Source organism: Ruditapes philippinarum, unplaced genomic scaffold, assembly GCF_026571515.1.
Source record: "Ruditapes philippinarum isolate M1 unplaced genomic scaffold, ASM2657151v2 ctg3510_1_1_1_1, whole genome shotgun sequence".
In the NCBI taxonomy this organism is placed as follows: Eukaryota; Metazoa; Mollusca; class Bivalvia; order Venerida; family Veneridae; genus Ruditapes; species Ruditapes philippinarum.
The window spans coordinates 140554-164580 of NW_026853379.1; the positions used below are offsets into that span (position 1 = coordinate 140554).

General features: G+C 33.3%; 1 protein-coding gene across 1 annotated transcript; it reads left to right on the forward strand.

The window, feature by feature from the left end:
- Positions 1-210: 210 nt before the first annotated feature.
- LOC132736702 (exonuclease mut-7 homolog) lies at positions 211-21338 on the forward strand. The gene is made up of 13 exons (XM_060723892.1): positions 211-928; positions 1751-1824; positions 2203-2399; positions 3511-3774; positions 8580-8716; positions 9194-9303; positions 10763-10868; positions 11505-11636; positions 11967-12145; positions 12537-12695; positions 16803-16856; positions 18697-18825; positions 19479-21338. Exons 1-13 carry the CDS (start codon positions 220-222, stop codon positions 19902-19904), a joined length of 2676 nt encoding a protein of 891 aa, XP_060579875.1. The 5' UTR covers positions 211-219; the 3' UTR covers positions 19905-21338.
- The last annotated feature ends 2689 nt before the right edge of the window (positions 21339-24027 follow it).

Genomic DNA, 24027 nt, shown 5'->3' on the forward strand with positions numbered 1-24027 from the left:
ACAGAGCCCAGTAGTCATCAGTCTGGTCAATATTCAGAGTGGGTAGAGGAGACAGTACAAAGTTCAGAACAATATACAATAAAACCACGGTATGTTCCTAAACAGTTTAAAGCAGAGACCGTTAGTTTTCAAGATGTAAGGCAAGCCAATCCTGATGTGTCAGTCAAATGGTTGGCTCAAAAACTCGCCCAGAAACCAGTGCAACAGAGTGAACAAGAAATGCAGCAAATCATCACTAACTTAGAACACATGTGGACAGATGATACTAGAAAAGACAAATCTAACAGAGATATTGCACAATATCTGTCCAACATGCTTTTCAGATCATGTAACCCATTCGCGTTAGTTTTATTTCTGATTGACAAAGCTAAAGACACTCACACTGCCAAGACTACAACCCTGTCTTTTTTCATGATGAAGGAGTTTGATAAATGGTGTAAAATGAATAATAGTAAACTAGACATAGAAAAACTTATCTCTAAAGATATACAAATGAAAATCTATGATATTTGTACTAGAAATCACATGACCATGTTCGATATGGCCGTCCGATGTTTTCATTTGTGTTACCATGGAAATGATCATTTTCTTCCAAGGATTCGAAAATTCATAGAGAATAAGAAATTCAAAGAGGCAGCCCATTGTGCAGGTAAACTTGGATTGCAGCACCATTTTGATATGAGTGAGATAGTTCTACCACTGATTCTACAGGACAAAGTTAATTTACTTGAGGTTTATGTCAGCGGCTTTCCAGAGCATCAAGAGATGCTCGTCCGATATTTAGATCATCTTTGTGACAGGGAAACTGATTTAGATCTGGTACAAAGCTCTATACCGAAGGTGTCCGGGGTGAAGATGGACAAATTTCAACGGAAACCTCTTAGTAAACTTGCTGTGAGGCTGCTTAAACTGTATAAAATACCACAAGGTAGGAAACATTTTTGTTCATGATTGTAATATATGTCATTATGTGTATGGGGCATCACTGACTACAAACGATTTGCCCCTCACATCAGATTCTGTGAGTTCGAATCCTAACATGGACTTTTGATATTTGTGTGAAGAAGCTATCAAGTAGCTTACAAGAAATCAGAGGTTCTACTTAGGTATCTATTCTTGCCTGAAATAATGCATGGAAGAGCAGCTTCTGAGCTATTCCGCTTCCAGTAAAGCTGGAAAGTCACCTTATGACCTTTACTGTAAATACAGTGTTGGTTCAACTTAAATCCCAACCAAATAATAAATAAAAAGTTGTATATATATTGTTAATAGCAGGGATTGAAAATTCCACTCCTTGGCTTGTATTTACACATACAATTTGTAGCAGGATAAGTAGAAAAATTTTCTTGCAAATAGAGTTTAGCATTTACTCATCAGGCAGAATGAGTGGCTATAAAAATATTTTTCGATCTCTTAATAGACTTGTATTTACATTTTTAAAACTTGTCTTTTCAGTATCATTTTTACAATATGACTTCAGTGTAAATTATAGCAAATATGATTTTATTTCACATGTTGGAAAAATCACTGGGTTTTACTATGAACAAAACTTTCTTGTATTTAAAAATGCACGAGATTTCAAATATTTTACTTAACAGGTTCAAAAAGAAAAGTAAAACTTATTTCTTGTGACTTTAGAAAAGACTATTACATGTACTTGAAATTAACTTGCATGGAAAATAGACCTGAATACTTACTTGTACATTTAACTTTTAAAATGTCACCCCGTAATTAAGACTTCTACTTTCAGACATGTGTCCAAATATTTCCAATGTTAGAGGTCTTGGTGCCTTGAGATATCTACTTCACAAGAGATTTATTGAGGTAAGACAAGAGGTTTATTGAAGGTAGTTATGAACTACCCAAAACCTTAGCTTGCACTACCATAGATTAAGGTTTCATTACTCATAGACTAAGCTTTCACTACCCTAGACTAAGGTTTTATCACATATAAACTAAGCTTTCAATATATATAGACTGAGCTTTCATAACACATAGCTTTTATTTCATAAAAAATAAGCTTTTATAACAAATAGACTCAGTTTTTGTAACCATAACTTGAGCAATAATTATACATAGACTAAGCTTTTATGGCACATAGACTTAAGCTTTCATTACACATAGATTAAGCTTTCATAAAGATGAAAGATTTCTTCTTATTTACTGTGATGCTAAATTTAGAATAAATGTGTGTTAATACAGAAAGGAATGGGTGCAGGGAGCTGGGAGGAGATGGTGAGAGGAGCTGTGGGGGATAATGACTTCATGAAGGAACAATTAGTGGAGCAACTTGCACTCTATAATGAGTTGGAGGAGGCAGCTAAATGGGCGAGTGTTTATAATCTCAGTGATTCTGTGATCCCAGAGGCTGTCTGCAGTGTTAGAGATGACCTGATCAGGTATACTTTCCTGTATTTAAAGCAGCGTATCTCCAGAAGTGTTAAATTATCTTTTTTGAAAAAAAGACATGTTCATGGTAAGGTATTGTGAGTAGGCTTCGTCCATCATACTTTGCCTGCTGGGTGTTGTGCATCATCAAATTCAAGCCTACTCTATAAAAATTGCTCAAATGGTTCTGGTCTGTTGAACAAGATGGCTTGCAGAGCTAAAAATAGAAATTTGCTTTAAAATACATCTTCTCCTCAGAGGCTTGATAGATTTTGATGAAAATTACAGGAATTATTTTAAGGTGGTCCATTATTAAAATGCAGAAATGATTCAGGTATGCTGATAAATATGGCTGTCGAAGTATAACACCTTTAAATGACATCTTTTTCTCAACCACTGGGTAGATTTTGCTGAAACTGTACAGCAATGATTTGTAGGTTTAAATAAATATTGCTTAAATCATACCAAACAAGGAATTTTCTAAAAAAGTCAAATCTTATCCATGTAGACGGTAGACCATACACTCTGCTCAGGAATCAATGGCCCTCTTTTTAGTTTTCGTTAGTTTCTCAATTTTAGCTTCACTCAAAGAAAAATGGAGAGCAATTGGACTTACCCAAGTGTTGGTGCTCCCGTCACATTTCAGTTAGTTTTCGGGTGCAAGTTAGTATCTTTATAACTACAGAAGGGAATGGGTTGAAACTTCCCACTTATTTAAGAGGAAAGTAAAAGGTCACTGTCCAAGGCGCATCACTCTAACTTTGATTTTGACAGAATTGTTGCCCTTTTTTTAGCTTTGAACATTCTACATTATCCAGTCTTGTTTTACTATCAGGCACTATGAATAGTTGAGTATTTTGCCTTACTGCCAGCTCTTGTTTATTTTGAAATATTCGACAAAACCAACATAATGGGTTTGCGACCAGCATGGATCCAGACCAGCGCAGTCTGATCAGGATCCATGCTGTTCGCTATCAGTTTCTCTACTTGTTATAGGGTCTGTAAGCGAACAGCATGGATCCTGATCAGACTTTGCGGATGCGCAGGCTGGTCTGGATCCATGCTGGTCGCAAACCCATTATGTTGGTTTTGTCATGGCGCGGCTAATATTTTTTTTTATAGTAATAAAGCCAACAATTCAGAGAACAACATTTCTATGCAACAAGATTCTGCTTGTGGTGACACGGAAGAGGATTGGGAAAACTCATGTTATACTGAAGCAGAGATAAACTTGAGCTATTATCAGCTTAATCTACCATTGGAGAACATAGAAATTGTAGACACACTGGAAAAATATGACAGCTGTATGACGCGCCTGACACAGCCGGGTAGTGTGGTGGGAATAGATTCCGAGTGGCGGCCAGCATTCTGTGGACAGATACAGAAGTATGACTTTTCTTTTGTTTGGTTTTGAGTATATCGGGGACCAAAGCCATGTGTTAACATAGTCACACCCTCTTGTTATAGCCCTGTTTTCGAAATTTTGTTAGGTTCTGAGCATTTGTATTTCCCAAATTGTTGGCCCTGGAAAAATAAAACACATATGTAAAACATGTAGAATTGGATAAATACCATCCAAGCACAATGATTTATTGCATGTATTCTGTATCAAATATATCATATCATGAATATGTTTTAAAATTTCATGCTATAATAGCGTCAACGCATGTTTATTTCGTGTTATAAAGTCTGCAGAGTCCTTCAGAACGTCCTACCGGGCTCTGGCACCAACTGTTCCTCGGGACACTGCAGATGTTATAACACGGAAAAACGTGCATTAAGCCTATATTAATTCAAAGTGTGTCATCATGCAATCTTAAAACTAATTAAATACAGAATGAATAAGTTTATATTGATATAGATTCAATACAATTGACTTGCACAATTCATCTTTCTCCTGGCACAGAAAAGCAGGAAGGTGGCGCAATCTAAATATATGGTATTCCTGGGTGGCATTATTAACAGAGAAACTGTTTATGTATTACAGGGTGGCATAAAATATATATTAAGGAGAGAAACTGTTTATATATTACAGGGTGTCATAAATTACATTTAGACCAGTAACTGTTTTTATAATTATGGTTAATGTGGCTTATTTACATTGTACAAAAACTGTTTATATAATACAGTGTGGCACAATATTTACTAAGGAATTTTTGTTATATACTGGTATATGAATGTGTGGCACAATATATATTAAGGAGAGAAACTGTTTGTATATTACAGGGTGGCACAATATATACTAAGGAGAAAAACTGTTTGTATATTACAGGGTGGTACAATATATACTAAGGGGAGAAACTGTTTGTATATTACAGGGTGGCACAATATATACTAAGGGGAGAAACTGTTTGTATATTACAGGGTGGCACAATATATACTAAGGAGAGAAACTGTTTATAAATTACAGGGTGGAACAATATATACTAAGGAGAGAAACTGTTTATATATTACAGGGTGGAACAATATATACTAAGGGGAGAAACTGTTTGTATATTACAGGGTGGCACAATATATACTAAGGAGAGAAACTGTTTATATATTACAGGGTGGCACAATATTTACTAAGGAGAGAAACTGTTTATAAATTACAGGGTGGAACAATATATACTAAGGAGAGAAACTGTTTATATATTACAGGGTGGAACAATATATACTAAGGGGAGAAACTGTTTGTATATACAGGGTGGCACAATATATACTAAGGGGAGAAACTGTTTGTATATTACAGGGTGGCACAATATATACTAAGGAGAAAAACTGTTTATATATTACAGGGTGGCACAATATATACTAAGGAGAAAAACTGTTTATATATTACAGGGTGGCACAATATATATACTAAGGAGAAAAACTGTTTGTATATTACAGGGTGGTACAATATATACTAAGGGAGAAACTGTTTGTATATATTACAGGGGGTGGCACAATACTGTTTATAAACTAAGGGGAAATAATTAAGGAGAGAAACTGTTTGTATATTACAGGGTGGCACAATATATACTAAGGGAGAAACTGTTTATAAATTACAGGGTGGAACAATATATACTAAGGAGAGAAACTGTTTATATATTACAGGGTGGCACAATATATACTAAGGAGAGAAACTGTTTATAAATTACAGGGTGGAACAATATATACTAAGAGAGAGAAACTGTTTAGGGAAACTGTTATATTACAGGGTGGAACAATATATACTAAGGGAGAAACTGTTTATAAATTACAGGGGAACAATATATACTGGAAACTGTTTATATATTACAGGGTGGAACAATATATACTAAGGGGAAACTGTTTATAGATTAACTGTATACTGAAACTATATTACAGGGTGGTACAATATATACTAAGGGGAGAAACTGTTTGTATATTACAGGGTGGCACAATATATACTAAGGAGAGAAACTGTTTATATATTACAGGGTGGAACAATATATACTAAGGAGAAAACTGTTTGTATATTACAGGGTGGAACAATATATACTAAGGAGAGAAACTGTTTGTAATATTACAGGGTGGCACAATATATACTAAGGAGAAAAACTGTTTATAAATTACAGGGTGGCACAATATATACTAAGGAGAAAAACTGTTTATAAATTACAGGGTGGAAACAATATATACTAAGGAGAAAAACTGTTTATAAATTACAGGGTGGAACAATATATACTAAGGAGAAAAACTGTTTATAAATTACAGGGTGGAACAATATATACTAAGGAGAAAAACTGTTTATAAATTACAGGGTGGCACAATATATACTAAGGAGAAAAACTGTTTATAAATTACAGGGTGGCACAATATATACTAAGGAGAAAAAACTGTTTATAAATTACAGGGTGGCACAATATATACTAAGGAGAAAAACTGTTTATAAATTACAGGGTGGCACAATATATACTAAGGAGAAAAACTGTTAATATATTACAGGGTGGCACAATATATACTAAGGAGAAAAAATGTTTGTATATTACAGGGTGGAACAATATATACTAAGGAGAGAAATTGTATATATATTACAGGGTGGCACAATATATACTAAGGAGAGAAATTGTATATATATTACAGGGTGGCACAATATATACTAAGGAGAAAAAATGTTTATAAATTACAGGGTGGCACAATATATACTAAGGAGAAAAAATGTTTATATATTACAGGGTGGCACAATATATACTAAGGAGAAAAAACTGTTTATAAATTACAGGGTGGCACAATATATACTAAGGAGAGAAATTGTTTATAAATTACAGGGTGGCACAATATATACTAAGGAGAAAAACTGTTTATAAATTACAGGGTGGCACAATATATACTAAGGAGAAAAAATGTTTATAAATTACAGTGTGGCACAATATTTACTAAGGAGAGAAATTGCATATACAGTACAGGGTGGCACATTATATACTAAGGAGAAAAACTGTTTATATATTACAGGGTGGCACAATATATACTAAGGAGAGAAACTGTTTATATATTACAGGGTGGCACAATATATACTAAGGAGAAAAACTGTTTATATATTACAGGGTGGCACTATATATACTAAGGAGAGAAACTGTTTATATATTACAGGGTGGCACAATATTTACTAAGGAGAAAAACTGTTTATAAATTACAGGGTGGCACAATATATACTAAGGAGAAAAAACTGTTTATAAATTACAGGGTGGCACAATATATACTAAGGAGAAAAAATGTTTATAAATTACAGGGTGGCACAATATATACTAAGGAGAAAAAATGTTTATAAATTACAGGGTGGCACATATATATACTAAGGAGAAAAAATGTTTATAAATTACAGGGTGGCACAATATATACTAAGGAGAAAAATGTTTATAAATTACAGGGTGGCACAATATATACTAAGGAGAAAAAATGTTTATATATTACAGGGTGGCACAATATATACTAAGGAGAAAAAATGTTTATAAATTACAGGGTGGCACAATATATACTAAGGAGAAAAAATGTTTATAAATTACAGGGTGGCACAATATATACTAAGGAGAAAAATGTTTATAAATTACAGGGTGGCACAATATATACTAAGGAGAAAAAATGTTTATAAATTACAGGGTGGCACAATATATACTAAGGAGAAAAAATGTTTATATATTACAGGGTGGCACAATATATACTAAGGAGAAAAAATGTTTATAAATTACAGGGTGGCACAATATATACTAAGGAGAAAAAAATGTTTATAAATTACAGGGTGGCACAATATATACTAAGGAGAAAAAATGTTTATAAATTACAGGGTGGCACAATATATACTAAGGAGAAAAAATGTTTATAAATTACAGGGTGGCACAATATATACTAAGGAGAAAAAATGTTTATAAATTACAGGGTGGCACAATATATACTAAGGAGAAAAAATGTTTATAAAATTACAGGGTGGCACAATATATACTAAGGAGAAAAAAATGTTTATATATTACAGGGTGGCACAATATATACTAAGGAGAAAAAAAACTGTTTATAAATTACAGGGTGGCACAATATATACTAAGGAGAAAAAAATGTTTATAAATTACAGGGTGGCACAATATATACTAAGGAGAAAAACTGTTTATATATTACAGGGTGGCACAATATATACTAAGGAGAAAAAACTGTTTATAAATTACAGGGTGGTACAATATATACTAAGGAGAAAAAACTGTTTATAAATTACAGGGTGGCACAATATATACTAAGGAGAAAAAATGTTTATATATTACAGGGTGGCACAATATATACTAAGGAGAAAAAATGTTTATAAATTACAGGGTGGCACAATATATACTAAGGAGCAAAAATGTTTATATATTAAAGGGTGGCACAATATATACTAAGGAGGAAAACTGTTTATATATTAAAGGGTGGCACAATATATACTAAGGAGGAAAACTGTTTATATATTAAAGGGTGGCACAATATATACTAAGGAGAAAAAATGTTTATAAATTACAGGGTGGCACAATATATACTAAGGAGAAAAAATGTTTATATATTAAAGGGTGGTACAATATATACTAAGGAGGAAAACTGTTTATATATTAAAGGGTGGTACAATATAAACTAAGGAGAAAACTGTTTATATATTAAAGGGTGGTACAATATAAACTAAGGAGAAAACTGTTTATATATTACAGCTCGGCACAATATACTAAGGAGAAAAAACTGTTTATATATTACAGGGTAGCATTATTACAGTTGGCAGTGAAGGACAGAGTATTCCTCCTGGACTTGGTATCCCTGGACAAATTATTTACAGAGAAGATGTGGCAAGAATTTGCTCAGTCTTTCTTCTGTTCAAGTGATGTACTCAAATTGGGTAGGAAGTTAATTTTTTATGAGTTCACACTTTCATTTCAACATTTCTTTTGTTAAAAATACAACTTTATTAGAGCAACAATCCTCCATATTTGATAAGTTATGTGACTTATGTCCTTTGATTACTGTCTCAGTCTCTTAGTTTTGTAGTTAGGAAACGGTTTTGCAGTATTAAAAATTAATTTATTGAGAAAAAACAGCAAAAATACATTTTAATTAGTTATACAGCCAAAACATTTTATATCTTTATGTAAAATGTTCATGTGTTTACAATATCATAGGACATTCTGTATTACAACTCTTTTGAGAGCTGATCTTAAGGTTATGGAAAAAGCATAATTTTACCTTTCATAAATTTTGTAAAAAAGGAATGCTACATTACTTAGATATAGCTTTATACATTTTAAAAGTGATTTCTTTTTTAATAAGTCCATTTTATTTTTATCGTATTTTATCATACAATTTCATTTCATTTCAGGTTATGGGATAGAATCAGATTTGAAGATGATACTTAGAACATTTCCATGTATTAAAGAGAACATGTTAGGCGTGAAGAGGATTATTAATTTGGAACTCCTTGCAAAAAAGGTTATATTTATATTAATTTTCGTTTTAGCTCACCTGTCACAAAGTGTCAGGGTGAGCTTTTGTGATCGCTTTTCCTCCGGTGTCCATCTGGCCTCCATCCGTCCGTAAACTTTTACTTTAAATGACACCTCCTCATAAACCACTAAGCCAATTTCATCCAAACTTTACAGGAATGTTCCTTTGGTGGTCACCTTTAAAAATTGTTCAAAGAATTTAATTCCATGCAGAACTCTGGTTGCCATGGCAACCGAAAGAAAAAACTTTAAATATCTTCTTTTAAAGACCCAAAGAGCTAGAGCTTAGATATTTGGCATGGAACATCTTCTAGTGAGTGTCTACCAAGTTTGTTCAAATAAAAGCCCTGGGGTCAAAATTAGCCCCACCCCAGGGGGTCATTGATTTTCCCTATATGCATATAGTAAAAACTTAAAATAAAATTCTTTTAGTTTTAAAGAAGCTAAGATATTTAGCATGAAACATGTTCTAATGGGTGTCTACCAAGTTTGTTCAAATAAAAGCCCTGGGGTAAACATTGGCCCCGCCCTGGGGAGGAAGGTCATTGTTTTTCATTATATGTGTGCAGTAAAAACTTAAAAACTTAACATCATGAAACATCTTCTAATGGGTGTCTTCCAAGTTTGTTCAAATAAAAGCCCTGGGATTTAAACTGGCCCGGCTCCGGGGGCCTATATACAGGTGAGTGACCTCAGGGCCATCATGGCCCTTTTGTTTATCAAGTTATGTTTTGTCAAGTCAAATGACTGGTTATAAATTAGTACATGTAGGTTGATTGCTTAGACGTGGAAATCTGTGAAATGGATTTTCCAATGCATTTAAAATGATATAGCCAGGTTGTGAATGATCTTGAAAAGTAAACATATTCCTGGAAATATAGGACACATGGGTTATTTTTTCATTTTTTTGTATAGTAAAATTAAGAAATAATATATCAAAAACAGTGATTTTATTGCTCAATAACATCACTGTTTGGAGTTTTGATGAGAGGAATAATATCACGAGGGCGTAGCCCGAGTGATATAATGATGCGCATCTGAACGACAAACAGTGATTTTACCAAGCGATAAAATCACTGTTTCGGATATATTATTTCAATTTTAACACATCAACAAAAAAAATAATAAAATGCTGCTGTACCTGATATTAACCTATATTGCGCCTGATTTGTTTCCAAACTTATTTTCAGCGCGTCACATTTTTAGGGGTTACGTATTTGTATAATGATTATATCACATGTGTAAATATTACACGTCAAACTGTTATTTTATTGCATAATAACACACACTTTCGGTTCTTCTTTGTTCAATGGGGAAAAATGCGGGTGGTGTTAGAATATAAATTTATAAACAAATATGGGAAACTATAGTTAATGTTACCTTTACCTGTTCACTGAGGATATTTCAGTGACAGATAAAGTTTTGATACTTTTTGTACGCCACAGTTTGTGTTGAAAGATATATCCCCCGTGTTTGATGAGGACGATGACAGCGATAAAGTACGTAAACCAGACGGTGCCGCTGTCGATGATGACAACAGTGACTCTACAGGTAAGTACTTACAAATATTTGTTGTTTTAATTAAAGCCTTATATGTCAAGAATCAGGGGAAAGGTTTTAAATTATTGTATGAGATGTTTTAAGAGAATTATGAAATGATTGTAAGTTTATAGAACCTGAGCGGTTCTAGTCGCTAGACAAGAGTTAAATTGATGTTCTTAATTAAATGTGAATTAAAAGAAATAATGTTGGTTTAAGCAGTGAATATCTACTATTGACACTGATTTTGAGTTTTGATGCGTAAGAATATAATTTGACACGAAGATTTCAAACTCTTCAAATATTTCGATTAAAACAGCATTGAAGAAACTGGAACTGGTCCTATAGTTGAACTTGTTACTTGAGTGTATTGTGAAACAATCTGAAAGATTCTAATTGAAACATAAATTTGATTACTATTTGTATCAGAATACACAATGATAGATGTGCTCACTGAACAATTTGTGTCAGAGATGTTAAAAGTCTGAGGCATTGACTTAAACTTTTCTCTTAGAGTCTATATATTATTATCTTCTTGAAAGTGTATATTAAGTTAAACTCCTGTCACATTATAAAAAAAACATATTGAGGGTAATGATTTTCATTGAAAACTGTCAAAAAATGTGATATTGCTGTTTATATTGTCAGGTTTTAGTGCAACTGCAGAGAAAGGTCTGAGTGAGGTTGTAAGAAAGTGTTTTGGTAAACCATTAAATAAGTCTGAACAAATGTCAGATTGGGAGCGAAGGCCACTTCGTGTGCAGCAAATACGTTATGCTGGTAAGTTGAATGTTTGATACAAGATAGTATATCTATCATAAGCATTTGAAAGACTCAGAGTATCATTTTCCATGTGTTCTAGAGAATAAATAAGCTTCTCTTGACAAGGAGCATGTGAAAACATAATGCTCAGATGGAAGACAGGTTTTCCCATTATATTAAACCTTGGAAGATGGCCATATCACTTTTAAAATTTCAGAGTGGCTCAGGACAGTGTAACACCTTTCTTTAAGCACTAAATATGACAACAAAAATAGATTTATTAAATTTAGTTCAGTTAAGTACAAAAGATTTACGAGAAAATATATTTTTTGTTTAATGTTATTCCAGCACTAGATGCTTACGTTCTTTTGGAACTATATGAGGTATTGCTGCAGTTGTCAAAGCAACAAAATTCTAATATTGATATGGAGCCTATGATTTCTATGAAATGGTTAAAACCAAGTAAAAACGAGAAACGTCGTGCCAAGCAGAGAGGTGACCATAAACAAAAAGCACCAAAAAAATTGGTAAATGTATAGCAAATATATTATCAGTCAGTATTTATGAGGACATTTTTTTGTGATTTTCCTCTAGAAATTTTAATGACTTTTGAAAACATTGTTGAATTAATTTTATTCAATTGTTGCACTTAACAGACAAGCATTCCACCCACAAAACAACTGGCACAAAGATAAAATCTAGTTCTGGCCTTATGAGGTCTTGACACTAGCGTGAATCGATTTTGATAACAAACATGGCAACATTTTTATTCTGAAAATTTCACTTTAAATAAAAAACAACAACAAAAACAAAAAATGAATGTAAATAATTGAAAACTTGTCATGACTTTGAGATTTTTTGTTAATAATTTTTCAGCCAGTGCAACATGACTGAGATTTTTTGTTCGTAATTTTTCAGCCAGCGCGGCAAACTCCTGTATCAGGTGAACCAAGTTCTCCAAAGTCACTTAGAGTGGTTGTTGACACCATGTTATCTGGACTTGGAAAGCAGTTAAGAAGTTGTGGGGTAGATGTGTACATAGTAGAACCATATGCTGATCATGACAGGGCTGTTCAGGTGATTTTTTAATTTATATGGGTATTTATTGGCTAAATTATGCTAAATCTAGTAATAAATATGGTACCTGATAAGTGTAATAAAATCAAAACTAGACAGTAAAAGTGTTTCATATCTTACAAGATCAACCAATATACTTCTTTAAAAATCAAGGAAATTTTGAAAACAGGCACTCATGTGGCTAAATTTTAAGGATTGTTTTAATTAGGCTCCCTAAGTAGAAAGATGGTCAGACACGTAAAAATGGGTGGGGTAGGGTAACATTTTTATACAGATTTCATAAATTTTAAGTAGAAACCATAATTTTGTTTTATGTGGATTGTTAGCTGAATGGTACTATTTATATCTTACCAAAAATTAATGGGAAAACATTTTTCATTAGAATGTTATTGCATATTATTTAAAGGTTTCTTATTTCTAAAAAGGGCCCTCATAACATCCTAGCTTGAGTTCAGAAAAGTGGCCATAACTTGATTCCCGTACGGTAAACTTTGTTTAAATTTTGCATACAGGTGTACTTTAAGGTATATATCTGACCTATGATGCCATTTTTTTAGTTCCTTATAGTGCCCATTAGGGTGGTAATACCTTATGTAAAGCCTCTTGCTCAAAGAAACAACAGCTTGCCCCTGGCAGGGTTGAACCTATGCGATCAGCAATCTTTAGATTTCTAGTACGATGTGTTAACCACTTAGCCAGACGGCCACTTCACCACTCGGCACGCCGCCACTTCACCACTCCGCCTTGCCGCCACTTCACCACATGGCCTTGTCATCTTTAAAGCGACAATCCAAGTATAAACTGTGAATGAACTGGAATAGGACACAATAACTTTAATTTTGTCATTTTTATTATTTTCAATTTATTATTTTCTTTTTACATTAACTATTGAAAATTCACATGGGCCATGGTTATTTCTATTAATATCCTATCTAAGTTTATGTTGACGTTCATTTGGTAAAAATCAGTAAGGCAGTCTTTAATGATTTTAAGCAATTTTAGTCTGATTTTTTTCCAAAAATGTCCATATTTTGCATTTTTTTGCTGATTTTTGCTATTAGTGGCTATAAATTTGCTATAATGAATGGATTGCCTTCAAACTTGAACATAATTATCTTTTAGGATAGAAAGTTTACTAGACAAATCTTTGTAATATTTTATACTTATCATTTGTCATTATCAAGTTGGGGTCAATCCCCATTTCCATAATCAGTTTTTAGCTCGTCTTTTTTTTTATTTAAGAAAAAAAATGGAGGTATTGTTAGAGATGTTTGCGTTCCTGTTGTTGTCCGCATAATTTAACCTGATCATAACTTTTTATAAACTAGTATTGTCAACACTGGAATAATTGTATTTGCCAACCATGTAGGAGTAGGGAGTAGGGTCATATAGACTCTCCTTTGTCTGTCTGTTTGTTGGTAGGCTGACAAAATACTGAAATGTGAGGGCATATGTGTCCTATGCAACATAGTTTATTATTTTCTACTTTACATAACTACAAGGAATTGTTATGCTTCCCAAAGGCTGAGCATATAGTCGCCGCTTTGTCCGTCTTTCCGTCTGTCTGCTATTTCTGACCCAAACATTACTTTGAAACAACAAGAGGCATCAATACGAAACTTTGTAGGTAGATAGATCTCATGTAGTAGAAGTGCAGTGCAAAAGAACCATAACTCTGTCTTGCCTAATTTTGGAATTATTGCCCTTTGTTCATTTTTACACTTTGAACATTGTCCGGGACATAACTCTAAAAGTATAAGAGGTATCAACATAAATTCTTGTAGGTAGATAGATCTCATTGGATAGAAGTGCAGTGCATAACTTTGCCTTGCCTAATTATGAAGTTATTGCCCTTTGTTTATTTTTACACTTTGAAAGGGACATAGAGAAGTATCAAACTGAAACTTTGTAGGTTGATTGATCTCATTAAATAGAATTGCAGTGCAAAAGAACCTTTACTCTGCCTTGCCTAATTTTGGAGTTATTGCCCTTTGTTCATTTTTAAACTTTGAACTTTGTCTGTGACAAAACTCTTACACTACAATAGGAATACTTTCCTGTGTCCAAAACCACTACAAAAGGTATACTTTCCTGTGTCCAAAACCACTACAAAAAGTATACTTTCCTGTGTCCAAAACCACTACAAAAGTTATACTTTCCTGTGTCCAAAACCACTACAAAAGGTATACTTTCCTGTGTCCAAAACCACTACAAAAGGTATACTTTTTTGTGTCCAAAACCACTACAAAAGGTATACTTTCCTGTGTCCAAAACCACTACAAAAGGTATACTTTCCTGTAGGGGTGTGGATCGTCGGATAAGTGACGATCCGATCCGAACCATGATTCAGCACTTACGATTCACAAATCGAACCACAAATCTTTTGTTATCAAGACACCCATAAAAACATGTACATAAGTTATAAATTTATAAAAACATGTTTATTTAAAAAAAAACAAAAAAACAATACTTACAATTAAACATATAAAATATAAACTAGATTTATGTTTTTTTATTCTTTGGATGAGTACTTTTTTTAAACCAATAACTTCCTAGCTCAGCATTATGGTTCGTGGTCTTTAACCGGCAAATTGTATTTAGGTAAACTTCATATAATTTATACTCAAATCGTATTTTTCTCGATTTTATGAGTGTGAGAAACAGTGAATGTATATAAAAAAATTAGATCGCGATCCATGATCTCTGGGCTTACGAATATTCAAACTCGATTTTTCACTTTGATTCGTGATTATCCGAGTACTCGGATACTCGCCCCAGCCCTACTTTCCTGTGTCCAAAACCACTACAAAAGGTATACTTTCCTGTGTCCAAAACCACTACAAAAGGTATACTTTTTTGTGTCCAAAACCACTACAAAAGGTATACTTTCCTGTGTCCAAAACCACTACAAAAGGTATACTTTCCTGTGTCCAAAACCACTACAAAAGGTATACTTTCCTGTGTCCAAAACCACTACAAAAGGTATACTTTCCTGTGTCCAAAACCACTACAAAAGGTATACTTTCCTGTGTCCAAAACCACTACAAAAGGTATACTTTCCTGTGTCCAAAACCACTACAAAAGGTATACTTTCCTGTGTCCAAAACCACTACAAAAGGTATACTTTCCTGTGTCCAAAACCACTACAAAAGGTATACTTTCCTGTGTCCAAAACCACTACAAAAGGTATACTTTCCTGTGTCCAAAACCACTACAAAAGGTATACTTTCCTGTGTCCAAAACCACTACAAAAGGTATACTTTCCTGTGTCCAAAACCACTACAAAAGGTATACTTTCCTGTGTCCAAAACCACTACAAAAGGTATACTTTCCTGTGTCCAAAACCACTACAAAAGGTATACTTTCCTGTGTCCAAAACCACTACAATAGGTATACTTTCCTGTGTCCAAAACCACTACAAAAGGTATACTTTCCTGTTTCCAAAACCACTACAAAAGGTATACTTTCCTGTGTCCAAAACCACTACAAAAGGTATACTTTCCTGTGTCCAAAACCACTACAAAAGGTATACTTTCCTGTGTCCAAAACCACTACAAAAGGTATACTTTCCTGTGTCCAAAACCACTACAATAGGTATACTTTCCTGTGTCCAAAACCACTACAAAAGGTATACTTTCCTGTGTCCAAAACCACTACAAAAGGTATACTTTCCTGTGTCCAAAACCACTACAAAAGGTATACTTTCCTGTGTCCAAAACCACTACAATAGGTATACTTTCCTGTGTCCAAAACCACTACAAAAGGTATACTTTCCTGTGTCCAAAACCACTACAATAGGTATACTTTCCTGTGTCCAAAAACCACTACAAAAGGTATACTTTCCTGTGTCCAAAACCACTACAAAAGGTATACTTTCCTGTGTCCAAAACCACTACAAAAGGTATACTTTCCTGTGTCCAAAACCACTACAAAAGGTATACTTTCCTGTGTCCAAAACCACTACAAAAGGTATACTTTCCTGTGTCCAAAACCACTACAAAAGGTATACTTTTTTGTGTCATAAACCTATTCGGGGAGCATCACCCTGTTCAACCGGTTCTTGTTAATGCAGCTTTGATATTCATGATTTAACTTTTATCTTTACAGATATCCAGGAAAGAAAATAGAATTGTTCTTACAAGTGGATTACCCTATGATATGGTAAAATATCTTCTTATTGTAAGATTAATACAATAAAATATTGATATAGCATGACACAGGTTTTATTCTATGATTTTAGTGTATTTACAGTTGAAATTCTATACGGAATATATGAGCTGCGTCATGACAAAACCAATATAGTGCGTTTGCGACCAGCATGGATCCGGACAAGATCCAAGTAGTCTGATCAGTATCTATGCTGTTCGCTTACAAATTGTATAACAAGTAGAGAAACTGATAGCAAACAGCATGTATCCTGATCTAAGTGCGCAGATGCGCAAGCTGGTCTGGATCCATGCTGGTCGCAAACCCATTATGTTGGTTTTGTCATGACCCAGCTCAATTATTAAGTTTGTTTGTTTGAGTTTTAAATAAATGAACAAAGATAACTATTGAGTGTGGCAGATAGCATTCTATATCACAGATAATTTTATTAAAGCAATGATAAATAAATCTGTTTAAACTTAATGAATCTCTAACATAACTTTGAGTAAGGTATAGATTTAGCTTGAGGACCACGTATAAATGTGCTTATACCGATATAAACTCAAATGATTTCAAACTATGATGTCTGTAGATTGAGTTATCTTAAGGGTTACAATGATAATTTCTACTTTGCAAATGTTTCTTATTTCACCAGGAATCTTTGAAATGAAGAAAATATTTAACTGGCTATATGAATAGATCATTTCGGTGTTTGTTTTACTTTGAATCCAACCTTGTATATATAATTCTCAGACAAGCAACTGGCGATTAGAGCTGCGTTTTGAAAGCGTGGACATGCACATCCATTTTGTCATTTTGATATGTTTTTGTTCATAAAATCATCAAAGATAAGAGATAAATAAGTCAACATGTGTAGGCATTTAGTTTTAACAGTCTTTTTGTATCTAAACATGAGACTATAGAAATGTATGAATATAATTATTTACAATATTAGAATTAATATATGATTTAAGCACCGGGGATTAACAATCTGCATCAATTCACGAATTCGAAAACCTTGCTCAACACAGTATTCCGGTACTTTCTGTACATAGCTCTGGGAAATTCACCTAATTGAGTGTAATAACGAACTTTATGTTTTCGGCCTGTTTTTAATTAAATTGAAATAAAAAAAGTTATTTTTTTGAAAGAAAATAATTAAATATGAATGAATGAATAATTCTGTACAAAAAATAAAGTTAATACATAAGTTTACGCAGAAAATATCTATTTATTATGGAAATATCACTATGACTGTTTTAATTTTATTGATTTTCATTATAAACCATTAATATTTTGAAAACAATTGGCAATAAATATTAAGGAACATTGATTATTTCCAAACACATCAAGTTGTTTCACCTTAAACGGTAAAGTAATGATAGAAAAATAGAAATATCATGTAGCTGTGTTATGTACTTCATTTGGTATAAATTTCCCCAGAGCTAAATCCGTAACATACCGGAAAACAGTGTCTAGCTAGGTTTTCGAAAAGGTCAATTGGACGCCAACACAAGATTGTTTATCTTGTCAGTAGCTGCTTATCATATATATTATGTCCAGGATCACACAACTGAATGGATAAAGAACAATATGAGCCGCGTCAGGACAAAACCAACATAATGCGTTTGCGATCAGCATGGATCCAGACCAGCCTGCGCATCCGCGCAGTCTGATCAGGATCCATGCTGTTCGCTTACCAACCCTATTACAAGTAGTGAAACTAGTAGCGAACAGTATGGATCCTGATCAGACTGCGCGGATGCGCAAGCTGGTCTGGATCCATGCTGGTCGCAAACCCACAATGTTGGTTTTGTCATGATGCGGCTCAGATTATGGTTGATAACTTTTACAGATTGTTGGTCAAGTAGGTTATGAGATGTGCTACAATGTAATGTGTGATACAGCCAAAGACCAGGTCATAGAAGTTTTAAACCATTTCAACATCAGGGTACAACAACACGATATCTTTAGCAGATGTCAGGTCAGTTCTTTTTCTGTCTGCTTTCTTATCATTCCCATGTGCCTTTTATAATTAAATTTTGTTTTTAGAATAACATCATTTTGTCATTATGATTGAAGTTGTAAATTCATAAGCTACTTTAAGAATGAAAGTGCTTAAATGAAAATATTAGTTTTGTTATTTCTTTTCGTAATAACATTAATTTGTAATATGCAAGACAAAGAGACACATGCTGTCGTGACAGACTGGAATATCTAGCAATCGGGTAACTGTTTAGCGGAAACTCAGCAGAGCCTTGTTACTGGCATAAACAGATACCCTCATGCTAGATATTCCGGTTTGTAACGGCAGCCGACGTAATATCCTTGTAATAGTACAGTACAGTTCATAATATTTGGGGAGATTTGGATTCTTTTATGTGAGGATGCTAACAAGCTAGCTTATGCAACATCCGTGGTTATACTAACATGTCCGTTTGTGCCTGAAATAGTGCAGGGTGGGAACTTGAGTTCTTCCTCCACCAATAAAGCTAGAAAGTCACCATATGGCCTTAACAGTGTTTGTGCAATTTGAAACCTAAACAAACAAATAATAAAAAATATAATATAATGATTATTCCTTTAGTTGCATTACATTGAAGTATTCAATAATCAAACAATTAATAATCTTTACAGGTGTGTAATGGAGATGTCTACCTGACCATACCTTCCAAAGACATGGAGCTGTTAGCCCAGCGTAAAGTCCAAATGATCTCAGGTCAGTCTTCAAACAGCTCGGACCAAACTGTACATGAAAAAGTCCAGCTTCCGGAACTTGTGACCGATTTACCAAAGAACTCAGAATTGGAGACAAAATTTGCTGAATATGGAATAGACTGGACCACTGTCACAGTATTAGGAAATGGTGCTTCAATACAGACAGAAACAGTGATACAGTCTATTTTCAGTAAAGTGGACACATTTTATTGTTGCGCGACCTGTGGCAAGGTATTCTGGGAAGGGACACATTTTGATCGTGTGTGTGAGCAGTTTTCACATGTGCTAGGCACACAAGCAAAAGGACCAACTGTTTATGAAAAGTTAAATGAGAATTTCTCTTGATTATTTTAATTTGAAAATGTCCAAAAATGATGAATTTATAGATGCAAAACTATTGGACCAAAAGAAACATCATAGGATAGTTACAACTGTTTCGTACCAAGTGTTAACATGTTTATCTGTCGAAATTGAAATGACTTAATCTGATGCGATCTGTTTATAGAATTTGTTTTTATACAAAAATATTGACTGCAAAATCCCAATTTTTAGCGTTGTTTTCACTGTGATTAACTATGAAAATCAGTATTCTCCACTTTCTTGAAATTGTAGAAATTTTCTCAAAATAACAGAAATATCAATAAGTAAATCAAGTAGTGCTGAATTTATATCATTGTGTCGCCTTGAAAAGGTGACATATAGGGGTTACTTTTGTCGGCGGCGTCTGTGTCGGCGGCGTCGTTGTCGGCGTCCCCTAAAGCTTGTCCGGAGCATAACTCAGTCACTATAAGTCTGATTGACTTCAAACTTTGTATGCATGCTTCTTTCAATAACCCGAAGTGCAGTGCACAAAGACCGGTACTCTGCAGTTCTTAATTTTTGAGTTATTGCCCTTTGTTAATTTTCATACTTTAATTTTGTCCGGGCCATTTCTCTTCAACTAAAAAAGCTATGGACTTGAAACTTCATAGGATGATAGATCTCATTAAGAAAAAGTGCAGTGCACAAGAACAGGTACTCTGCATTTCTTATTTTTTGAGTTATTGCCCTTTGTTTATTTTCATACTTTATTTTGTCCGGGCCATTTCGCCTTAAGTATAAAAGCTATGGACTTGAAACTTCATAGGATGATAGATTTCATTAAGAAGAAGTGCAGTGCACAAGAATCGGTACTCTGCATTTCTTATTTTTTGAGTTATGGCCCTTTGTTAATTTTCATACTTAATTTTTGTCTAGGCCATTTCTCCGAAAGTATAAAAGTTATGGACTTGAAACTTCATAGGATGATGGATCTCATTAAGAAAAAGTGCAGTGCATAAGAACTGATACTCTACATTTTTTATTTTTTTAGTTATTGCCCTTTGTTGATTTTCTTACTTTATTTTTGTCGTGGTCATTTCTCCTCAAGTATGAAAGCTATGGACTAGGATGATAGATCTCATTTAGAAAAAGTGCAGTGTACAAGAACCGGTACTCTGCACTTATTATTTGTGTGTGATTACCCTTTATTAATTTTCATACTTTATTTTTGTCCAGGCTATTTCTCATAAATTATAAAAAATATGGACTTGAAACATCATAGAATGATAGATCTTATTAATAAGAAGTGCAGTGCACAGAAACTGCTGCTCTGCACTTATTAATTTATTAGTTATTGCCCTTTGTTATTTTTCATATTTCATTTTTCTCCTGGCCATTTCTCCTAAACTATATTGTTCACAAGGCAACACATCCGACTCGCGGAGTTCTAGTTATTTCATTAAAATAGTGTACACTGTCTATGTTTTCAAGAGTTGTGGCCCCTGAAATGGTCAAAATATTCTACCTTACAGCAGTATCATTTTTGGGGCGTCCGAGGCCGATTGGTTAAGGTTGTCGACTTCAAACCACTTGCCCTTCACCGCTATTGGTTTGAATCCCAACAGGGACTTTGGATTCTTTCATGTGAGAAAGCTATCCAGCTAGCTCATGGAGCGTTGGTGGTTCAACTCAACTGCCCGTTTGTGCCTGAAATAATGCACGAAAATGCAACTGAGGTCTTCTATCACCAGTAAAGCTGGAACGTTGCCATATGACACATACTGTTTTGTCGTGACGTAAAACCCAATCAAACAAACAAACAAGTATCATTTTCAGCTCTAATTTTAATCTATCACAGGCCCATACATCTTTCCTGAATGATAATTGAATTATGACCTTGTGTGAAGTTGTGCATGTAACAATCTTCAAATCTTCGAAACTAAAAAAAAACTTGTCAGACTTCTTGATCATAATTGAAAGAATTTGACAGTCCACAAAAATTGTATGTTTAATTTTCTGGTTTTCATTTTTTTGGTGTAATTAATACCATATTGAATAATGACCCATTGAATGGCTGCCACTTTTGTCAAGGGAGCTAAATATGGTTTACATGTTCCTATCACTTCTTTGCAGACATACTCGTGTTTGCAGGCCACTATTTTAGCTGTCTGCAGTACGAAAATACTTCTATACCAACACAATCTTTTTTAATAATGACTAAAAATCAATACTATTTTATCATTTATTTTATATACATTACAATGCATATTGAATATATTAATTTTGAATATTCTATAAACATTCAAAAATAATAAAAAAATCAGTAAAATGTGCTAGTAACATTTTCTTATTGTTTAACAAATTTATTTCCTGTTTACAAGAAAAAGACACAATATTGTAAAGTCCCTTGCTCATATTATACTGTAAAATTAAAGGAATCTTGGTTCTTATTTATGATATTCTCTAATACTTGAAATGTTTATGGATGATTGAATTTAAAACATAAGTTGTTTCTACATTTCAATTTATTATGTGTTTAATAAATATGACGCTGTTTGCCAACAACTTTTATAAATCTTATTTGAATTTTTCTTGTAAATCATAACATTACTGGTATACTATGTAATTTAACTACAGTAAATTCTCTCTATTAAGACCACTAACGGGACTGACTCAAAGTGGTCTTAATAGTGAACTGGTCTTAATAGTGAATAAGTCACTTTAACAGCTAACGAAGTCCAACTTAACTAAATGTATACCTTGTATAGTTTTGTGCACATAGTAAATGTACTTAATTAAATGAGTAACAAGAAACACATTTTTTTTTAAACAAAAACATTTTTAATGTATGATAATATGATACATCATTAATACATGTATAATGAAAATATTAATTTACGGCTAGTGTTTCAAGTTTCCCCTTCAGAAGAAAAAATATGAGGTATTAAATACAGTTATGACTCTCATTATAATTAGTATATCAATTACATATCGAAATAAAGCACACATGAACTGATAATTTGGTGTAATTACCAATTTTTACCATACTTGACATAAATTGTGATGCACAACAAACAATTTTAAATGCTATTCACCTGTTTATTACATCCTAATTACGCCGACAAATTAATCGTTTCTCACACCATAGCTGCTTAGATTAATTAGCCAGAAGTGGTTTAAACTGATCATGTTGACGCTTGAATGCTAAAGATACATCGTAAAGCAAGCGTCTAATCAATCGATATATATTAATGACCTCATTTGACCCGGTGTATTTGTTTACGCCAGAGGGAAGATTACGACAATTAATTGGGGGCAATAAACACCAAGTGATGTCTGGCCATTATGTTGCATGGTCGTATTACAGGTTAATGTTTTGATAAGAAATACACACAAATGTCTGACAGAAGTGGTCGTTATGCCGGATTAGAGACGTGGTCGGTATACTGGTCATTTTTCTCAATGAATAAAGAAGGCAAATATTTTGTACTTTTAAAAAGTGCCCGTAATAGTGGCGTGGTCCTATTTGTGGCGTGGTCGTTAGATGGCATTTTACTGTATTGTGTATTTCTTTACACATATTTAATCTAATATTGGCATACATATTGCGCGTAAAATATTCAATCATGTGATAAAAAGAATAACAATGATTGTCATTACTATATATAATGTGAAATTTTATTACATGCATAAGAATTTGTTATAAAGCTCCCAAGATACTGGTTTTATAAAAATTTCTTGAGAAAATCATTAATAAAATTGTATGTAAAATCAAAGCATAATTAACTATCCAAAATTATAAGCATAAAGTTGGATGTCAAAGCTGCATGTCTCCAGACAAGATAAATATTTCAAGAAAATCTGATTTTACAAAATGTACTAAGATTTTAAGAAAAGTAAAACGATTCAAGATTCAAGTAATAATTTACACGTTATGTGCAATTAATGACTGATTTTACAATATTCATTACCATATCTTTACTGCCTGATGAAAGCATTAAGGGCTGCTTTTGCATACTTGACTCTTGTTCGCTAATTGTATAATTATTCCTATGTTAAGTCTCCATATCTTGGTTTTTATTATGTTTTCATGATTTACATGAAAATTAACATGAATCTGGAGGCATATTGCCTTAAAAAAGGATAAGTTGTAAAGCATAGCATCAAT

Coding starts and splice junctions, on each gene's coding strand:
- LOC132736702 (XM_060723892.1), top strand. CDS start 220: ATGCAGCAAATCATCACTAACTTAGAACACATGTGGACAGATGATACT. Junction 8,717..9,193: donor AAGTGATGTACTCAAATTGG/GTAGGAAGTTAA, acceptor ATTTCATTTCAG/GTTATGGGATAGAATCAGAT. Junction 16,857..18,696: donor GTGGATTACCCTATGATATG/GTAAAATATCTT, acceptor TAACTTTTACAG/ATTGTTGGTCAAGTAGGTTA.